Source organism: Rhinatrema bivittatum, chromosome 2 (genome assembly GCF_901001135.1).
Source record: "Rhinatrema bivittatum chromosome 2, aRhiBiv1.1, whole genome shotgun sequence".
Taxonomy (NCBI): Eukaryota; Metazoa; Chordata; class Amphibia; order Gymnophiona; family Rhinatrematidae; genus Rhinatrema; species Rhinatrema bivittatum.
Window position 1 is genome coordinate 795,930,984 of NC_042616.1, and position 20,551 is coordinate 795,951,534.

Consider the following 20,551-nt stretch of genomic DNA (forward strand, 5'->3'; position numbering starts at 1 on the left):
ATTCTGCTAGCATGTAGGCTCTGTATAGGGGATCTCTAGTAGTCCAGCTTGTTCTTTATTCTCGCCGGGAGGTGTATTGGTGTTTTAGGGCCCAGGTGGAATATTTGCAGTGTTGACTTTTCATGCGGGGTGGTTTGCTGATTGAGTTCTGGGAGTTAATGCTGTGTTGGTATGGCAGGCTTGCTATATAGGTTCTAAGTGACTTTTTTTTTTGCAGGGTTTGTGTGTTACTTCACAAAGTGCCTGGTGACTGGGGAACATTGTTTCAATGTAACTGAAGTGAAAACATAATTTGAATGTTTTTCCTACGGTGAGCAGTAAAGAGAAAATAAAATTCCAGTTCGGCCCAGCCAGCCGTTTCAGAGACTTACCTTCTACAAGGGTAGTATGAATATCTTTTAGGGGTCCGTATTCAAACACATTTAGCCAGATAACTAAGAAATCATCTAGCTAGATGAAAATCTGGCCACTTGTTTGGCTAAACTGTAGCTGGATTAACTATTTTCCAGCTAGAATTTGGCCGGGTAAGTGAGGGGCATTCCAGGGGAGGTCCAGATAGGCCGAGAAAACGTATCAATCTAACTTTAAAATATCCGGGTATATTCAGCTATATACATAAGTTTATCAGGCTATCTAGCAGAGCCGCACAGCGGCTGAATGTGGAGGCTCTTAATCGATACGTTTAGGTATTCCTTGGGATCTTTTTTAGTTTTGCAATCTCCTTCCAAAAATCGCAGAACACCTAGTCATCGGACACTGCGACACGATTTCTGAAACATATATTTTGCAAAACCAGTTTTAATATTTAAAAGTATGATGACTGGGAAGGGTCGTGGTGGGGAACCTAATGATAGTTCGGTTTAATTAAAAAACCTCAGGGGGAGCCTCTGAGCCTGAAAATTAATTGAGGCGGGTGCGCAAGGCTGAAGGACGGTGGGAAGTGGTCTCCCAAATCTGTTTTGGGGGACCCCCTGCCGCTCCTGTTTTCAGGATCCTGCAAGGAATAAGCCTGTGCAGGAGATGGGTCGGGGCTGCCTGGTGGCTCACTGGCCCTGGCTTGATTTTTAAGTTTCTTCGGGCTCTTGCGGCTGTCACTGCAGAGAGATCCTAGAGCATTGCAGGCCGAGGAGCGTAGGAGGCAGGAGGGACAGAGAGGGGAGTGGGGGGGGGGGGGGGGGGGGGGGGGGGGCTGCTGCTTGACAGGGGTAAAGAGGGGAGCCAAAGCAGGGACTGCTGAGTGGGGGAGGGGGGAGAGAGAGAAGGCTGCTGCTGCTGGGGGGTGGCAGATGGGAGAGAGGAGACTCCCACTGCTGGGTAGGGGGTGGCTGAGAGTGAAAGGGGGATGCGAGACAGGTAGTGTGTGTGTGGGGGGGGGGGGGGGGGAGGAGAGAAATAGGAAGACCTAGGGCTAGTGGTAGGGCCTGGAGTTGGGGGACAGAAAGAGGGCACAGAGTGCATGGAGGGGGGGGGGGGGGGGATGGAGAGCAACGTATGGGGGAGAAATAGGAGGATTCAGGGCACAGAGTAGAGTGGGGGGAGAAGGGGTTACAGAGGAAGGAGGGGAAGGGTTTGCTGGGCAGGGTTGGGGGACGCTGGGTAGGAGAGTTGAGAGACAGAGGGGGTGCTTTGCAGAAGCTGCCGCTGCTCTAAGAATAGCTGTGGCTTCGTAGCTAAAGGAGAAAGCGCCGTATCAGAGCAAACACCGACGAGTGAAAGGAGAGGGGGAGGAACCGGAGCATAATCTTATATATGCCCCCCCCCCCACCCCCCGGTACAGGAAAAGCTGGTCCCAGCTCTGTGACAGCGACACAAAGATAAAATATAGCAATTAATATGTCCATATCAGAACTCAGTGAGCGCTCTTATTTTAAACTGTGCTCCACAAGACGTGGTTACTAAATCAATTTACAATTTCTCTTTCCAAATGAGAAGTCATGGGCAAAAAGAATATATTGGAGCAGTTTTGCAGTAAAGAAAACAGTCATTGCCACACTCATGACAAAAAAAAAAAATACAATAAAATAAATAAAACAAGATAAAGAAGAGGAATGCTGATTATCCTAGTCCAGACTGACTTTGGTGTCCACAGACTGATAATTTGATCATATCTGTGTATTAATTGGCACAGGCAGGCTTGCAGGTGAACCTGTTGTGTTGGAAACGGCTGTGATTGTACCTGATCCCTTCGAACTCTTGTGAATGCTGACAATATCTCCGCTGGCTTGCTCAGGCTCCTGCTTCCTGAAGATATTCTTCATGGTGGACTGAAAGTTGTTGGTGACAAAACAGTAGACGATGGGGTCCATGCAGCTATTGAGGCTGCTCAGGGTCACGGTTACGTGATAGACAATCAGGCTGACATCTCTGGGCACGGACGGATTGATGCAGATGGCCGCCTGGGTGACATGAAAGGGAGTGAAGCAGATGGTGAAGATGATGAGCACCGTGATGAGAAGCTGAACTGCCCGCATGCGCCGCTCCCGACTCTGGTTCATGAGGCTCGATTTTGACAAAGCACACATGATTCTGAGGGTGAAGAAAGTAATGATGATGAGAGGCAGGAAGTACTCGAAGACTGTCAGGGCAAAAAGCTGGAAGAGGCAGAAAGACGGATGGTTTATGGCAGTTGTGAGAAAAGAGAACGTGACGACAATGGCGAAGAGCCAAATGAAGACGCAAATCCCTTTGGCACAGTTGGGATTCCTCCATTTTCGGGAGGCCTCCACTTGGACAATAGCCAGGTAGCGGTCCACACAGATGCATGTCAGAAATAGGATACTGCAATACATGTTCACAAAGTAGCTGAAAATGTGAACAAAAGAGCAATTCAAACAGTTCCCCCCACTGTAGTAGATGATGATACGCGTTGGCAAGGAGAGGCCAACCAAGAGGTCTGTAATAATCAGGTTGATGGTATAAATGACAGAAGTCATTTTTGTCTTGGTACGAAAACAGAACACATAAATGGCCAAGCTATTCAGCACGATGCCCACCAGGAATATGGTGGTGTTTGCAGCCATCAGGCCTATCCATAAGCTGTAGAAGTTATTGTACAAAGTTTCATCCAGATGTGCCAGCTGGAACAGGTAAGGCTCGTACTTCTTTGTGGGGGTGACATTTTGTGGCGCAGTGAGAGTCATGTTAGTGAAAGCTGGTTCCTGGGTGGAGAAGGTCTGCATATTGTCAGTGTTTTAATGACCTGGAAAACAAAAAGGAGGGATTCAAGGTCAGGACATATTTGCAAAGTCTGTTCCTTCTAACAGAAGACAGGCCTACCTTGCACCGCTTATATGTAACTCATGGTTACTAAACTGGCATAGTCTGGTCATCCAATTCTCAGTTTTTATTGGGTAGAGTTTGAGTGATTAAAAAAGATGCTTTGAGTTGAGCTGCTGGAAGGGAAGAAGTGAAAGCAGCAGAGCGGAAATGCAAAGAAGCCTATCCGTGTAGGCTTAGGGAGGCGGGTGAAGCAGTTTTAGAAAGTGTGAACTGAAGGAATTCAACAGAGTGCGGAATACGCGAGCTGTGTCAGCAATTCGGTCGAGCATTGCTAGCGCTGAAGGAAGACCGTGTGTTAAACCAACGGACTTCCTGCTCCATTTGGAAGATCAGCAGGGCGGACTGTGAGCGAGCACTCCGGGCCTTATCATGAGCACGGTGCAGGAGAGGTGATGTTACGCTTAACCGCATGCAGCGCGTAAATGCCAAGGAAGAGGAAGCATGGCTGTGCAGAGGCTTATAAAATTGTTTGGAAAGGATTTTACATCAGTCCAGTTGCTTTACTGCTGGCTGTGAGCTTGGTCAGTGCTGTATTACTATGAAAGGGCGTCGGACCTCACCGCTGAGCGCGGCGTCTTTCGCTGGCCTGCCTTGCACACGCTGACGCACAGTTGCGATGGGAGATGATGCACAGATAATCCCGAAGGTGTCCTAAACGAATGCCTTTGTAAGCAGAGCACAGTGAGCGAAAGGCACTTGCGGCACCCAGCAGTTAAATCACAATCAAAATCACCAAAAAAAAAAAGGATGAGCTGCAGGATTCACGGCAGCAGTAACAAAATAAAACACATTTTACACTTCTTCTTCAAGAAGGCCGTACTGGCTCTAGGGCAAATGGTGCTGCCCCTCCCCCAACTGATGCCCACCCCTGGCACCTGGTGTGGATTTGGAGGGAAGATGCAAGTGAATGGTGGGGGACAGGGGTTCCCACCTCTCCAGCATCCTCTCCCTTGCCTCTTACCCTTCCCAGCATGTTCTCTCCTGCTTCTTAACCGCCCCCATCCCCAGCATCTCCCTCCTGCCTTTCCCTCCGCCTCTTCCTCCAGCGCTCCCCCTGCTGCCACCACTACATCTGCCCATCCCCCATGTCCCCCCCCTGCCTTCTCCCTAGGTAAAATATCTGTTTAGAGGCACAGCTGAGCTACCGCCTTTCCCCCATTACTGCCGGCCCTGCGAGCATGTCCCAGACTCACAGGCCATCACTTCCTGTGTGCCGACCTTGTGTATAGCACGAGATCAACCTAGAAGAAGTGCCGGCCTGGGAGGCTTGAATGTGTTTGCAGGGCCGGCAGTGACGGGGAGGAGCGGCGAGGCAGACTCCGGCTGCTCCTCTCCATTGCCTGCTGGGAACGGCTCTCTGTGACTTGAGGGGCGGCGTGTGCAGCTGCTTCAGGAGCCCTCCTTGGCCACTAGGTTAATTTCCCACCCACCCCAAGCACATCCGATGTTTCTAAGACTGTTATCCTAATTAAGAAGTCAAGAGGGGCATTTTTCACAAGAGTCAGTCAAGTAACCCAGCTTTTATCACATAGATGATTTATTTATTTGTCTATTTGCAATCTTATATTCTACATCATCCCCTAGTGGCCCAGTGCGGATTACAATAAAATATACACAATTAAAACCAATACAATACAATGCAACAGTTAAAACACAATAAAACATTCTTAAACAATCTTCAAATGTATTGTTATAATAAATTGCTTTTATCTGTTTCCTAAAAACCTTAATGTCTTTCTCGCTGCACACCTCACCTGGCAGGGCATTCCACAATTGTGCCCTTGCAGGTCATTGCCAAACTAACATAAAATACATCAAATAAATGTAAAGGACTTTACATTAGGTTAAGCATCCCTACTCCCTTAGCAGCCTTAATTAACTAAGAACTCCACAATACTAAGATGCAGTCAGCAGTCAAATGGCAAGATGGAAAGAGCTCCTGGCTCTCAGAGAATGAGTCCGATCTCTGACATCTAGAATGGCAGACCTGGAGGAGCGGAGGCAGACAGAGAGGTACATAGAGACCTTCATGGACTTAGTAAACCGTTCCCACCTCCAGTCTGGCAGCCCCTGTGTTGCCTTGGAGGAGCAAGTCACCTGGAGGAGAGCATCACCGTAGGGTGGCAGGAAATGATCCTGTAGCTAGGACCTACACACCGAGTGATGCAGTATGCTCTTGCACCAAAGATATGTCTCCAGGAGCATGTGTCTAGGTTACGACCGCTATTGTAGTTGGTGATTCAATCATTAGGATTGCAGATAACTGAGTGGCTAATGGGCATGAGGATCGCTTGGTAACTTGCCTGTCTGGTTCGAAGGTGGTGGACCTTGCGCATCATCTAGATAGAATTTTAGACAGTGTTGGGGAAGAGCCAGCTATTGTGATATATGTCAATATCAATACATGGGAAAGTGTGTGAGGGGTGTTCTGGAAGCCAAATTTAGGGGTAGATTTAAAAAAAAAAAATGTGCGTCCATGTGTGCATGTTACCTGGCACCCACACATGGATGTGAACATTATAAAATCGTGGGTGGCGCACGCGGGGGGGGCAGACATACACAAAAATAGTGCGGCGACGCATCGTCCAGCTTTCCCAGTTCCCTCCAGTCCGTTCCAATCAAGAAGCGGACTGAGAGGGAACTTCCCTACCCGCCCCCTATCCTTACCCTAGGTACCTCTATTTTTTTTATTACCTTTTGCTCCTCCAAAGGAGCAGTAGCAAGTTGCGCGAGCCGGCACCCTGCCGGCGCGCGATCCCCTGGCACAGCGGCAAATGGCGGCTGTACCGGGCACCTCTAGCCCCGCCCCTCCCCGCCCCTTTGCCGAGGCCCGGCTCTTGTGCTCGTATCAGGGGTTACGGGCGCGGCTGGTCCCCTTTTAAAATGCGCGCAGCACGCGCAAGGCCAGACGCCCGCGTAACCCCTGTTTTTTTGCACACGCGGGCCATTAAAAATCGGGCCTTTAGGCTTGTAGATAGAATGTTGAAATCCAGATCCTCCGGGCTGGCCTTCTCTGAAACGCTTCTTGTTCTGCATGCAGGACCGCAGAGGCAGGCGGAGCTCCGGAGTCTCAATGCGTGGATGAGACGATGGCGCAGGGACGAGGGTTTTAAACTAGTTAGGAACCGGGCATCGTTTTGGGGGAAGGGAGGCCTATTGTGGAAGGATGGGCTCCACCTTAAGCAGGGTGGAACCAAAATGCTGGCACTTACATTTAAAAAGGTGATAGAACGGCTTTTAAATTAAGTCACGGGGGAAAGCCGACAGTTGCTCAGGAGCGCATGGTTTACTTCTATTAAAAATGTATAACCCAACAGTCTAAGAGGTTCTAAGCAGTTCACCAAAGATTCATCCATAAAATGAAAACATAAAAAACAGTAATATAAAAGATAAACAGTGGTTCAGAGTGAGGAATCTTCAAAAGATACTGGCATAACAGAGAAGTTAGAATATCCCCATAGTGAGGTTGTGAGAGAACGGAAGTGGCCCAGATGCATTTAAATAAAGAGCAGACAGAGATAATTAATTCCAAACTACTCATTTCAACTGTATGGAAGGCTGAGAATACGATTAAAAATCATAAGAAAATAAGATTTTCCATACTGGGTCAGTCCAAAGGTCCCTCAAGCCCAGCATCCTGTTTCCAACAGTGGCCAATCCAGGCCATAAGAACCTGGCAGGATCCCCATGATTCCATGCTGCTTATCTCAGGGATAAGAAATGGACTTCTACAACTCCACCTTGTTTATGCTTGTAACGCTTGTAAACTACCGTAAAAATCCCCTTGATACGTGCGGGTTAAAAATCTTTTAAAGAAATAATAATGGTTTAGGGACTTTTCTTCCACGAACTTCTCCCAAACCTCTTTTAAACCCATCTACACATCCTCCAGCAACCAAATTCCAGAGGTTGAATTATGCATTGAGTAAAAAATGATTTTTTCTCCTATTTGTTATTACCTAGTAAATTCATTGAATGTCCTCTAGTCAGACATTTCTTCTTCAAGCTGAAAAGCCCTAACCTCTTTAGCCTTTCCTCATAGGGGAATCATTCCATCCCTTTTGTCATTTTTGGTCGCCCTTTTTCTAATTCCATTATATCTTTTTTGAGATGCGCACAAATTTTAGCCAGATAACGAGTTATCCGTCTATAAACCCCCAAAATACCTAAAAGTCAGTATTTAGCTGGATAGCTCGGAAGTTTTCCCAGATAAATGTTTTTGAATTACGTGCCCCAAAATGACCAAAAGGTAGAGGTTAAGTTGGCAATATTGGACCAGGGTAAAAAGGACATATTACAAGACCAGAATTTGAAGCCTGGCCATATAAACTACACTAGAAGATTTATGGTATTAACACATGTATCAGGAGGTTGAAGTCCTTTCATTCACTAACAGATTAAATTGCAACTGTACACATCAGAGATGGTGGGTGCTGGAGCGAAGCAGGTTTTGCTGTCAGTAACAAATCACAGTGCGCCCACTCACAATCAGAGAGGATAATGGGGAGAAGCTCCTCTTGTAACCTGCATATTTCGAGACTAGGGGGACCTCTCTCACTAATACATCAATGTGTTTCCCACACACCTCAAAACACACAGTGGGGGGTGGGGGAGCGTGTTTCCCATTTAATAGATCACTGTGTATCTGCACTCGTCAGACAGGGGGCCATCTCTCACGAGAAGATCACTGTGTACCTGCACCTCGGAGGTTGCTGGTAGTAGGGGAGGGCTCTATCACTGTTAGATCACTGGTAAAGACACACACACCTCAGAGATGGAGGGGTGGGGGCAGGGGGGGAGGCCTCTCTCTCACTAGCAGATCATTGGATACCCTCACATCTCAGAGACACGAGTTCTCTCTTAAACGACTTCCTGATTAACTTCTGCTGATAGATTTGATGGTGTTATACTAGTTATCAACATAACCAAGGGAAAAAGATGTATCATTCAATCAAGCAATAATATGTTTAATACAAAAATTCCCAATTTAATGCAAATTAAAAATTCAAAACAAAACCCAAACCACTTAATTTAGAACATATTCAAAAATCAAAATGCAAATAAGAGCATTGCAAACCACCTTATTCTAAAAATGAACACAAATAATAAAGAATGAAAAACCACCCCTGAAAAAACTATAAAGAAGGCCATGATAAATATACAGAAGCCAAAAACACCTGTCATATATTTCCAATTCAAGTCTCTGGCACATTTAAGTCTATGGCTATGCAAACTGGTAACTATAGCAAACAAAGCTTGCCTATATGAAATCATAGCCTCCTGGGAGCTACGGCAGGTCAAGTTGGAATGGAGACCAGATGGAGGACAAATCATGGTGAAGCAACTTTTTAACTAGCCTATAGCTGCTATGTGGATCAAGTGGGTGCTGATGTCTTTCCACTGTAAGATCTGAGCATATTCAAGGAAACTCTCTATTTTCCCTCTCTAGCAATTGGTAGAGAAGGATTTATTTTGAGGAATCTCAGAGTTTAAAAAAGCCTTTTAAAAATTGACTTTTGGCACTGGTAAGGGCTGTTTCTGATCTTCTCTGCTGGTCTACCCACTGTGACAGAAAGAGAGGCAGTGGCAACTGCATTCTTTGCTTTCTATGGTTACTGGGGGAGGGCAGTAGTGGAGAAGAGATTGAAGCTAGTGATTTTTCTGTCTTTGAGTGGTCTGACAGACAAAGCTCAGTGCAGTGCAGTGAGGTCAGCATAGACTTTGGAGTGAAGAAGAGCCTGCCAGGTTACAGGCCTTCTTGGTTTTATTTATAGTTTTTTTATGTGTGGAAAAGGAGTCAGCAGTGCACCCTCACTGTATCTGTGTGTGAAATATGCATTTTGCACACACTAGAGTGGTACTTTATCAATAAGTTAAATTCCTTTGTGATATGAAAAACCCCCAGAAGGCACTTCAAATTTCATTATGCCACTGAGAGGAAAAGGCAGTGTAGGGAATGATAGGGGGAGAGGATTTGCTGAAGTGCCAGCCCAGCACAGTAGTATCAGTAGCAAGAAAAAAGCCAGTCTGCCTCTAAACTGAAAAAAGACTCTTTTAGCCTCAGAATGGCAGAAAATACAAGCCAGCCAAGGCAGAAGAGAAATTAAAATTTGAAGAAAATATGTCACTGCCACCTGTTCCTCTTCCTTTTGATTTGGAGCAGAGGGAATAGGTGGGGAAAGCCATCTAAAGTTGGCGTTAGCAGGGCAGGGGTAGCAGAAGTGGCAATGGCCTAAAACCAGTGGCATGATCCTGTATGGTTACTGCTTCCCAGGCAATGGAGGGAGTATTTTCATCAAATGATTCTGAGAAAGAATCTTGTCTGGGATTCCATGAATCAGAAAAAGAGCTAATAGCTGAGAAACTTTGGGAGGTTTAGTAAGTAGCGTTGTAGCCTCCCGTGAGGGTGATGGGGGAGATAGATGATACTGACGATGTTGAGACCAACTCCTAGAAAAGGTAGACTGTTGCAAGTAGAGAACGTGAGTGATGCCCTGGGCTTTTTTCCTCAGGGACTACCCTCAACCATACCCTCCAGTGCCAGCATCAGCTCCCAAGGATGCAGAGAAGAGATAGAAACATAGAAATGATGGCAGAAGAAGACCAAATGGCCTATCCAGTCTGCCCAGCAAGCTTTCACACTTTTTTTTTTCTCTCACTTACTTATCTGTTTCTCTTGGCTCTTAGTAAGCTTTTGGTTCTATTTCCCTTCCACCCCCACCATTAATGTAGAGAGCAGTGTGGAACTGCATCTAAGTGAAATAGCTTAATTTAGTTAGGGGTATAACCACCGCGATAAGCAAGCTACACCCATGCTTATCTGTTTATTCAGACTGTGTAATTCAGTACTTGTTGATCGTTGCCTGAATATAGATCCACCTTTCTTCATTCTCCCCTGTCGTTGAAGCAGAGAGCTATGCTGGATATGCGTGAAGTGTCAAACTTCCTCCCCTGCCGTTGAAGCAGAGAGCTATGCTGGCTTTGCATTGAAGTGAAATATCAGACTTGCTCCCCTGCCGTTGAAGCAGAGGGCTATGCTGGATATGCGTGAATTGTCAAATACAAGATTGTGCAAGACCTGCATTTTGCAACTGCCACCTGATGATGATAGGTTATGTAGAAATGCAATGAATTATAACCAAGGCTGGCAAGGCTATAGCAGATAAGCAAAGTAGTAAAGGTTTATATGACTGATAACAAATGGTAGAAGACCATAGATTACATAAACACATTAAGCTGATGCCTCGGCTATTCTGGTGCAACAGCTTTGGAGAATGACAGCTGGGCTTTAGGCTTCAGGCTTTGAGGTCTTATTTATTTATTCCCCTGTCTTCCCACTCATTTTCTGCTTGTGTCTGAGAACCTGCCTCCTACTCTGTTTAGTTTTCTGTGGTGAGTGTTTAGTTTTCTCCTATGATTTATTGTGATATTTATAATGAAGGGTTAAAGCATTCGAAGACCCTGCCTGAGTTACTTGGTTCGAATGGATGAAATTGTTTGGCAGTTTCATGTTTGACTTTGGCTCTGACTGGCCTAATATGGTATTCCGGAGAGAGTCCTGGGCCATAAATATGAGGTGATGATATCACTTGTTTTAATTAATGTTCTGGGGCAGTGGGGGAGACTTGCTAAATGATTGGAATGGCCTGTCAGGAGGAGGAAATCCTGAATAATGGACAAATCTGTCTGGGGGAGGAAAGGGGACTTGTTTTGTCTTAACTATTACATTTGTATTTGTATGTTTTATTTATTTTGTTATGTATGTTTATTTTACTTTATTTTATGGGTGTTGTTTTGTATAACTGCCTAGAAGTGTTGATAGTGCGGTTTATAAATTATATGAATAAAATAAATAAATAAATAGGGATGCACGTTTGCAATGGAAATTCATAATGAATTATCAAAGCAGTATAAATAGTGACTTCATGCATCCCTGAGGGGGAGAGCTCTTGAGTAACTGGCTGGAGTTCTTCTTGGTTAATTTCAGACAAGCACTGTCCAAATTGCGAGTGAGGGGCAGCCAAGGGGCCGTGGATCACTGAGCTCATGGAGAAGAGAGGGTTAGTTGCCTTTTTTTTTTTTTCCAGTTTCCAAGGAGCCCTGTGGGAGTACTAAGGTATTCAGATCTAAGCTGGTTTCCTGACTCCAAAGGTGGAGGGAGGACACAGTGCCTGGTCAGGGAGCTGATACGGCCGTCAGGTGGAGCGCTACCCTTTCTCTGAGTAGGAAAAGAGGATTTCCCTGGATTCTAAGGGCTTTCAAAAAGGAGAAGGCACCACTGGGAGAGAGCTAGGAGGGACCCCTACGTCCTAGCCTACACTCAAGGGGCTTCCAAGACTTCTACATATTATTGGGACTCTTTGAACTTATTCTTGGATAACGGCTATTTCTGTTTTTGTGTGCTGAACTTTTCATTCTCTTCAGTAAAATCTCTTTCTGTTTGGAAGTGTTTAGTTTTTTTAAGAGGGAATCCTCCATAGGGCCCTATAGATTTATCCTATCCCCACCACAGAACCCATGTCCCCGGTCCTGCAGCGAGTGGGTCAGTGCTCAGCAGGGATTGGAAGCGCAATCCCTTGGGGGTGAGATAATTTTCAAAGCGAACGTAAGCTCATAAGTTCACTTTGAAAAGCACTGTAACTTCATAGGTTAAACATAAGTGCTTTGGCAAGGTATAAGCTAAGCTGGGTTGTTATAAACTTACTCTCCCTGAGACTGGTCTGTTTATATGTTACATTTTGCTTTGAAGAAATAAAGTGCTGATGGGAAGCAAGTCACGTTATCTCTCCCTGGCTCAGGTACCCACAAGGATTGTAAGCTTTATGGTGCAAGGGATCATAACTGTGTGAAATTTGTTGGGTCGGCCTCTATAACATAAACGTAACTCTGGCTGCCGTCTCTGATCAGCTGCCTTTATTCTGCTTGTACAACAAGCCTGAGTTCCGTCCTGGAGGCATGGAAAAGGCAAATATTTTCTACCTCTTGGCCTCAGTGTTGGGAATTAATTCCAGCACGCCTGGCCCATTTCCACAACTCGGCCTGGAAGGGATGATGTGTCGGAAATGCAGGTGAGAAGCCACAGCGGCAGCTTGGTATTCACAATGCCCCAAGTTATTTCTGCAAAGCAAGCCCTCGGGCTGTACCAGCTGTCAGCGTTTCTCTCCACGGCTGAGGGGTAGGTTTGGGGGGCACATTTCAAAGTCAGAACACTGCAGGGTACAGCAGCAATGAAGAGCGGACGCATCAGGAGTGCGTGAACGCTTCCGCAGCCTTTTGGCACCCTGCTCTGTGAGTGCTTCCCAGGCCTATGCCTGCCTTTCTCGGGTCCTGTGCCATGGGAGCAAACACTAAAGGAAGATAGGCACTTGGAAACGCTGTTAGACTGCAATTTTGGAAAAAGCATTCATTAAAAAAAAAAACCTCACTGCATCCTTTATATATTTTTCATTAAATTATATTTTATTAAAACGTGTGTGTATATATATATTTTGTTTCGTTTCTGCATTTTAATGCACACTAATGCAACAAAATGAAATTCTGGTTTTGTATCATATTGTCATTTTGGAAGGGAAATGCATTGAAATGAAACAAATGGAGTTTTCCATGCCATTTTAAACAATTATTACAAAACAACACACACTCTCTCTCTCTTTCTCTCACTATATACAAAGCCTATGCTCTTTTACAAAATGTTCACCTTCTATTTGGTAGTTATGCACGTAAATAGCATGTGCTCACGTAAGTAGTATTTTGCAAACGCATGAAGTTCACAGGTACTAGCAATGCTGTGGGGAAATGTTAAAGAAAGAACAGGAGGCTTAGAGATGTTCTAGGGTGGGGTTCGGAAATGTGCACGTAAGTTGCTATTTTGTAAATGTATATGTGCATACATTACTGAATTTTTTCCATAGGCTTTTTGCACCTGCCATGGACTCTGCTATTGAAATCACACTTCTCTTTTTTGGATGGGAGGTTTAAGTGAACTGATGGAAGTTCAAGGAGAACTACTGGAGAGCCTAGGTGAACTGCTAAAGGTCTAGGTGAACTGGTAGAGGTATCGGAGAACTGGTGATTTCAAGTATGTGCACAAATAAGTATTTTCACAAGTGGAATAATCACATACTTTATAAAATATCTGCTTCCATATATACGTGCAGCCAGAAAACTTTTTTTTTAAATTTTTTAAATCATTTAGCGTTTTGTTTCCATTTAGTGCACATTAACTCAAAAATACACTATGCTAAATTGTACTGATTCACATGATGACAGGATAAAATTCAGCAGTTCCTGTTAGTTCTGTCTGCTGGACAGTGCCAAAGCAAAGACTCAATCACTAGCACCAAATGAGCTGTCAAAAGAACTAAAGTTATGGAAAGGCTCAGATCTGGGGATGGCTGTAAATGAATTGCAAAGTCATTGAATATCGCTCAAAGTAAGTATGGTCAAGACCATTATTAAGAAGTGGAAGATATATGGCACCATCAAGACCCTGCCTAGGTCAGGCCAAACTGGATGGCCAAGCAAGAAGGAGACAAGATCAGTGAGGCAAACCAAGAGGCTAATGGCAACTTTGAAAGAGCTGCAGGCTTCTATTGCTAGACAGGTCAACGTGTACATGTGACAACAATATCCCAAGCGCTCTGGAAATCTGGCCTGTATATGGGAGGTGTCAAGAAGGAAGCCAATATTCAAGAAAGTCCAGCTTGAATACTGTTTGAAGTATGCAAATGAGCACTCAGGGGATACTGTATTTATTTAAAAATACTTATTCAATTCAATTGATTTACAGCAGTTTGCAAATTTTAAATCATAAAACCCAATATAATATGACAAACAACCACACAAACAATAAACAAATAAATCCTCATGAAGCCCTTCGTAGGATGGTATCTTCAAACCAGAAAACAAATTAAAGAACAAAGCAATTTTTAGTTTGTAAAGATCCTGCAAAAGGTACGCTTTAACCTGTTTACAAAAAGTCTTATAGTCTAGTAAGTCCCTGAAATAAAGAGGAAAATAGTTCAAAGGGCTAGATCCAATGACTGCAAAAGCATGGTTATAGATTTCTTCTAATCTGACATTTGTAAATGATGGGACAAGATTTTGATACTGTAGCAATGTCTCAAAACATTTTGTGGTCTGATCAAACTCAAATAGAACTTTTTGTTTAGCACAAACCCAACCCAGTACATCACCCAGAGAACACCATCCCTACTATGAATGGTTACTCCAAACAGGAATTCGTGAAAAAAGCTGATGAGTTGGAATGACGATTATTAGTTCGAACCTCGAACTAATAATCATCATTCCAACCCTTATAAACACATCAAGAAAGCTTACAAACGAGCTTGGAACGCTGAGAGGCAATGGTTGCTGTTGGACAGAATAGTAGACAAAGAGGACAGTTGTATGGTGTGCTCATTGCTATATTCTGACAAGGCAGCTGCAGTTGCATCATTAATACGGCAATATTGGCCAATACTGAAAATACATGAGGTATTTCGGGAGTCTCCTATTATAACTTTCTGTCGAGGCAAAAATATTGGTGACGTGGTGATACATTCATTTTTGAGACCTATATGAAATTTAGACAACACATTGTCACCAGGACATTGGTCATGCCAACACTGTTCAATTTGCAGTCAGGCCATTGTAGGTGCCCAATGGACAGATGTACATGGGAACACACATATTGCACGAGAGTATACAGATTGTTAGTCTGCACAAGTAATTTACTTAATAGTGTGCCCTTGTCAATTATATTACATTGGGCGCACTAAACGTTCCATCCAAGTAAGGACTCACAGAACATCGAAGTTGTATCACAACGGGGAAGGTTTTAGCGCCGATGGTAACACACTGCTTGGAAAAAACAACATACGTTCCAGCAATTACAATGGAGAATTAGGGAGCAAGTTCCCACTAATCCTAGAGGTGGTGATCCAAACATTATATTAAATGAGCGAGAGATGCAGTGGATCTTTTGCAGGGACACAGTAGCTCCAGCAGGGCTGAATGCAGCAATCGAGTGGAATTCCTTAGGTTAATTGATTGGTGACGTCAGTGCCCTTTTTTGGACTAAAGTATAAGTCAGGTGTTAGATGAGTATGAATTTAGATTGCTTAAAAATGAGGTTCCGGGGTAGACCAGAAGTGAAATATTGGAAAAACGCCGAGAGATTCCATGATGGTATAGGTTGCCGGCTCAGTACGTTTGACCTAGGCTGCTCTGTAGAAATGTTGTTAACAAAAATTATAATTGGATGCATATTAAGTTTTCCATCATTTTGACGCAGAAATAGCCCTTGAAAAAGGACTCCGTTGTCCGAAACATGGCCCCGTGTCGGGCATTGGCACCGTTGATCAGCAGAATGGGCGAAGAGCATTTTGGACAAGATAAGTTCTAATATGAATGTCGACAATTGATGAATTTTAATGGTTATGGTATACACAATGGAATGAACGTTTAATAGCATGGGACACTTAGCAATATGAAAAATGAAAAAAAGTTGTTATATCGGCCTATGATTAAAAATAAGGCAGAGCAATAAAGTGAATCTTTGTTGTACAATGAAGCCTATTATGACGGCCAAATATTTGCGTCTTTAATAGACATAGATTGGAGGATTATAGTTGAACTTAAAACATTGAATTGTACATTTTCAGCAATCCCCCAACTTTAAAATGAAAGGCACTGGTTAGACATATTGGAAAACAAATAAACATGGGGATAACTTGATGATGCGGCGCTTACTACCCTTAATCGCTTACTACCCTTAATCGCTAAGCCTGATACTTTTGATGCAACTCCAACATTGCTTTCTGCTTCCACGGCAAGGGTTAAGGGAAACTGGATTCAAACAGCATCCAAGGGCCCTGACTTTTACGGTCTGGGAAACCGATAAGCATGAGGGTAACTTGCACAGTGCGGCAGATACTGGCATAAGCTTGCTGGGCAGCTGGGTGGATAATTTGGTCCTTTTCTGCCGACATTTCTATGTTTCTGTGCTGTTTACCACTGTCCTCTCTATTTGTTCCAAGTAGGTTTGAGTTCTGTCATTGTTCCTACATCTGCAGGTTGGTTATTCCAGACAGCCACCATCCTCTCCATGAAGATGTTTCCTCTTACTCGCTCTGAGTCTATGTTCCTATCATGATCCTTTCCCTTGCTCTTGAGCTTCTTTTTCTGTGGAAGGTGCAACCTTCTTGTTTTTTTGTTGAACCCTACTTAATATTAGAATGCTTATATAATTTGCCCCTAAAAACCCCCTCCTGGAGGGGAGGTGGGTAGAAAGCACATGATGACATTGAAGTGAATTACAATAGGAAAAGGCAGTGTAACATGAGCTGCCAGCCCGGGAAAGTCAGAGCAAGACTGAAAAGGTTATCAGACCCCCTTCTATGAAGATGATTGAAGAGGTATGAATCAGAGTTTCAGGTCGGTCATTTGCATATGACAACTCCCTATTACTGCAGAATTATATTGAAATATCACTTAACAAACAGATATTGGCAAAACGTTGACTAAAAGAGGGATTTGGTTTGGAAACAAATAGACCCTTACCCTAAAGGACAAGAGGGGTGAAAACCCTAGGGTAGCTGATTTTTGGAGCTGATTAAAAAATGCTGGACAGTATGAGAGAGTTTGTACTCTTTCTATAAGCCTACACAGGTCTTTCTAGTTGAGAAGATTAGCTAGTCATGGGTTTAGCTGAGCTGGGGTCACTGGAAAGTTATAAGGAACGAGCAAGCCATGGGTCTAATTGAGCTATAAAACTCAAGTAATGGAAAACCCCTTCTACTGAGCAAGAAAGCCTCAGGATGTTGGCTGTGCAAAAGTAGAATTTGGTCCTTCAGTAGGATGTGGATCCAGCAGTAGAGTGGACGTGGAGCAGAGGAGACAGCAGCAGCAGTCTGGATGCAATGGATCCCTCCCCTTATGACTGGCAATTACTCACTGGACCAGTTGCAACTGGTCCAGTGAGTTATATAACCCAATTATATATAGTTATATAACCAAATTAAACTTGAACGTATTTGTAAATACTGTCAGCCCTGGTTACAGTCCCATCTGTTTTTTGGGGGGTTTCTTGGGGTGAAGGGAGAGAAATCCCATCCATTAATATCACCTTCCCCAGGTAGAGGCACCAGATGCCAAGCACACAAGGACCAATGGAGACTGCCTGAGGAGAGGGGGCTCCCGCCAGATCAGCACACAAGGACCAATGGAGACTGCCTGAGGAGAGGGGGCTCCCGCCCAGATCAGCTCACAAGGACCAATGGAGACTGCCTGAGGAGAGGCTGCTCCCGCCAGATCAGCACACAAGGACCAATGGAGACTGCCTGAGGAGAGGGGGGCTCCCACCAGATCAGCACACAAGGACCAATGGAGACTGCCCGAGGAGAGGGGGCTCCCGCCAAGATCAGCACACAAGGACCAATGGAGACTGCCTGAGGAGAGGGGGCTCCCGCCAGATCAATCTTGAGCCCAGGAATGTCCCCAGAAAGTAAATGGGCACGGGGGCATTGCACCTCTTTTCCTTCTTTCTAAAGAAGGACTGGTGTGGAAATAGATATCATTTGCAAAATAATAGCGAAATCAAGTAATTAACCTGTTTCCTTTATAGTAACAATCTTTTTTTTTTTGTTTGACCGTCAGTTTCCTCCAGTTCCTATGGGCTTCTAGCTCAATCGGAACAGAAGCCGGGGATGGGTGCTGAGAGCCTTCATTTGCCTGGGAATTTTTCTCCTATTTATATATCCTCTCCCACTCCAGTCACTGTGGTAACAATCCTTGCCAGGGGGGGACCATGCACTAGGGTCTCCTTCTGGAAATCTGCGACCATGGGCTCTACATCTTGCCACCAGTTGCTGTCATCGTGCAATGACTGTGACTCCCTCTCTTCCACAGCATTTCCAGCCCAGTCAACCTGGCGATCAGAAGACCTGAGTCAGGAGCCGAGTCCAGATCCCTTTGTTGGCAGTGCACAGCTCTACCATTGAGCAACCGGGGCCAGCCCCATAGTGACATTTTTTTAACAAAACAATGAGCGATGGTCATCCTTTCTATTCACGTAAAAAATATTTAGACATTTTAGCATGATGTCCTAGCCAACTGTTTTGACACTGGCCATAAATAGGAAACAGAGAGTATGGAGAAGTTGGCCGACTGCCAAGCCCATCAAGTCTATTCATTTTCCCTTCCTGTTGCTATATTGCAGACCCTACTCGCACTCTGGCTTTCCCCTTGAGTGATAGCGCATCCGGTCAGGCAGCAGGCTCTCAAGCCTCTTTTGGGCAGCTCCTTGGCTACTTGCACATGAGGGTCCCATAGGAAAGGGGGTCAGGCTTTTAACTTGTAACTCTTGCTGCACAGATACAGAGGGCGGTGCAATAATTGCTTCATAGAGCCGACCCCGCAGCTCAGCACATACATCGCTGTCCTCTTCTCGTCTTTATTCCTTCACTATTTACCACAAGTCCAACTCCACCCCCACCCCCCAAGCTAGGGCACATAAAATGAAGGGTGCACGGTGCTGGGATTTTGTGGTCCTGGCACCAGCCTCTGTGGGTTCATGAAAACTACAGTCTGATTGGGTAGATGAGGGACTGGGCCTGGCTCAGGGCTAGTGGCAATATTTTTCTCATGCCTGAACTGGGAACATACCCAATAACATCTGCCTTTCTCCTTTATGACTATCAGGACCGCCCCTCCCCCCTCCCCCAACCAAAATCTTCAATCTTCTCTTTCTTACATTGGCAAACTCACCTCTCAAACAAAACCACCCGGTGTTTTAGCAGACTGAGCCTGGCTCAAAGGGTTATATTTCAAAATCATACAAACTTTTATTTTTCTGGGGCACCAGCAGTCAGTTCACAATAAAAATCCCTAAAAAAAAGGGACGAGTCATGGAATTCACAGCAGAGATAAACAGCAGCAACAAAACAGACACACTTTACACTTCCTCTTCCTCTAGTATAGCATTTAGTTCTCAATCTGCTTCTCTGAACATCATCTTCTACCTTAATCTCATCAATATTTATATCCCATCAATGAATTCTTCTCAGCAGGAACTCTAGGTAGGGCCACAGGATCTCCCACACTTTAGTTGTGTGATGTACTCCTTCCAAGTGCCTTTGGCAAATGCCAGTGAGCATATTGTTTGCTCTCCAGTATAAATGGTGACAGAGACCACTTCAGAGTCACACACTCCCTCTAAGAGCTTAGTCTTATATAACACAGGGCACACTCTTCCTAGAGTTCCTCCATACACCATTACATAGATAGGCAAACAATCTAGTGTCATACTCCCCTAACACCAAAATCACAAAAACAGAGGGTACGTGACACTATTGGACCAATTTTAAAGGACGTTAGTGGCTTAGGATTGGAATTTAGAGTCTGATATCCTACGAAAACTGCTAAACCCCCAATCAGCTAGCTTCTTCAACCCTTTGGCCTAGATATTCACTACCAGCGTGATAGCTCACGGGTTCTGTTTGACCTGTCTGGTTGGGCCTCAGCCTTGCTGGCCATTTCTAGGGCCCTGCTGCCTTTGTGGCTTCCTGGCCTCCACTTTTCTGGCTATTTCTCTAAGCGCTAGCCCTTTTTGCTGTTTCTCTCGCAATGTCTTGACTAGCTACAGCTGGATTTCCAGGTCCTTTATCCCCGGGGCTCCAAATCCCAGAAGCATTGACTTAAAGCATCTTTCCTTCTTCTTCTCTTTCAACATGTCCTCTAGTGCCTGGAGATGCCATCATTTCAGGGGAGAAATATATACTTCGTAATACCTTTGTTTCTTTGCAGCTAAGACTCCTTTGTGCTTGTCCCAGGCTTTCTTGAATTCTGCTGCTGATTTTGTCTCTACCACCTCCCACGGTGAGGCTGTTATATGCATTCACCACCCTTTCTGCAAAGAAATATACTACTACTAAAATGTATCATGTTTAAAGTGCTACAAGACACACTCAGCACTGTACAAACACACATAAGAGATAGTCCCTGCTCCATGGACCTTACAATCTAGGTAAGAGAAGCATACATGACAAACAAGAATCTGTAAGAAGTGTATTATAGAGAAGTACTTAGATTTTAAAGACAGTGTTGAAACAACAAGTTTTTAAACAGAATATGGCTAGAGAGGGAGCCTGACGCACCAGCTCAGGAAGTCTCATCCAGGCATACAGCACAGCATGCTAGAAAGCCTGGAGTCGTGAGCTGGTAGTGGAGGAGAAGGGCACAGACAAGAGCAACTTGCTGGATGAATGGAGTC

The 20,551-nt window shown here is 44.7% G+C and overlaps 1 protein-coding gene across 1 annotated transcript in view; it reads right to left on the reverse strand.

The window, feature by feature from the left end:
- Positions 1 to 1,168: 1,168 nt before the first annotated feature.
- The window catches only part of GPR20 (G protein-coupled receptor 20), a 75,738-nt gene continuing 56,355 nt past the window's right edge, over positions 1,169 to 20,551 (reverse strand). The window contains exon 2 of the mRNA XM_029592120.1: positions 1,169 to 3,199. Coding sequence (XP_029447980.1) covers positions 2,103 to 3,179 — 1,077 coding nt within the window. The 5' untranslated portion in view covers positions 3,180 to 3,199 and the 3' untranslated portion in view covers positions 1,169 to 2,102. The remainder of the gene's footprint in view (positions 3,200 to 20,551) is intronic.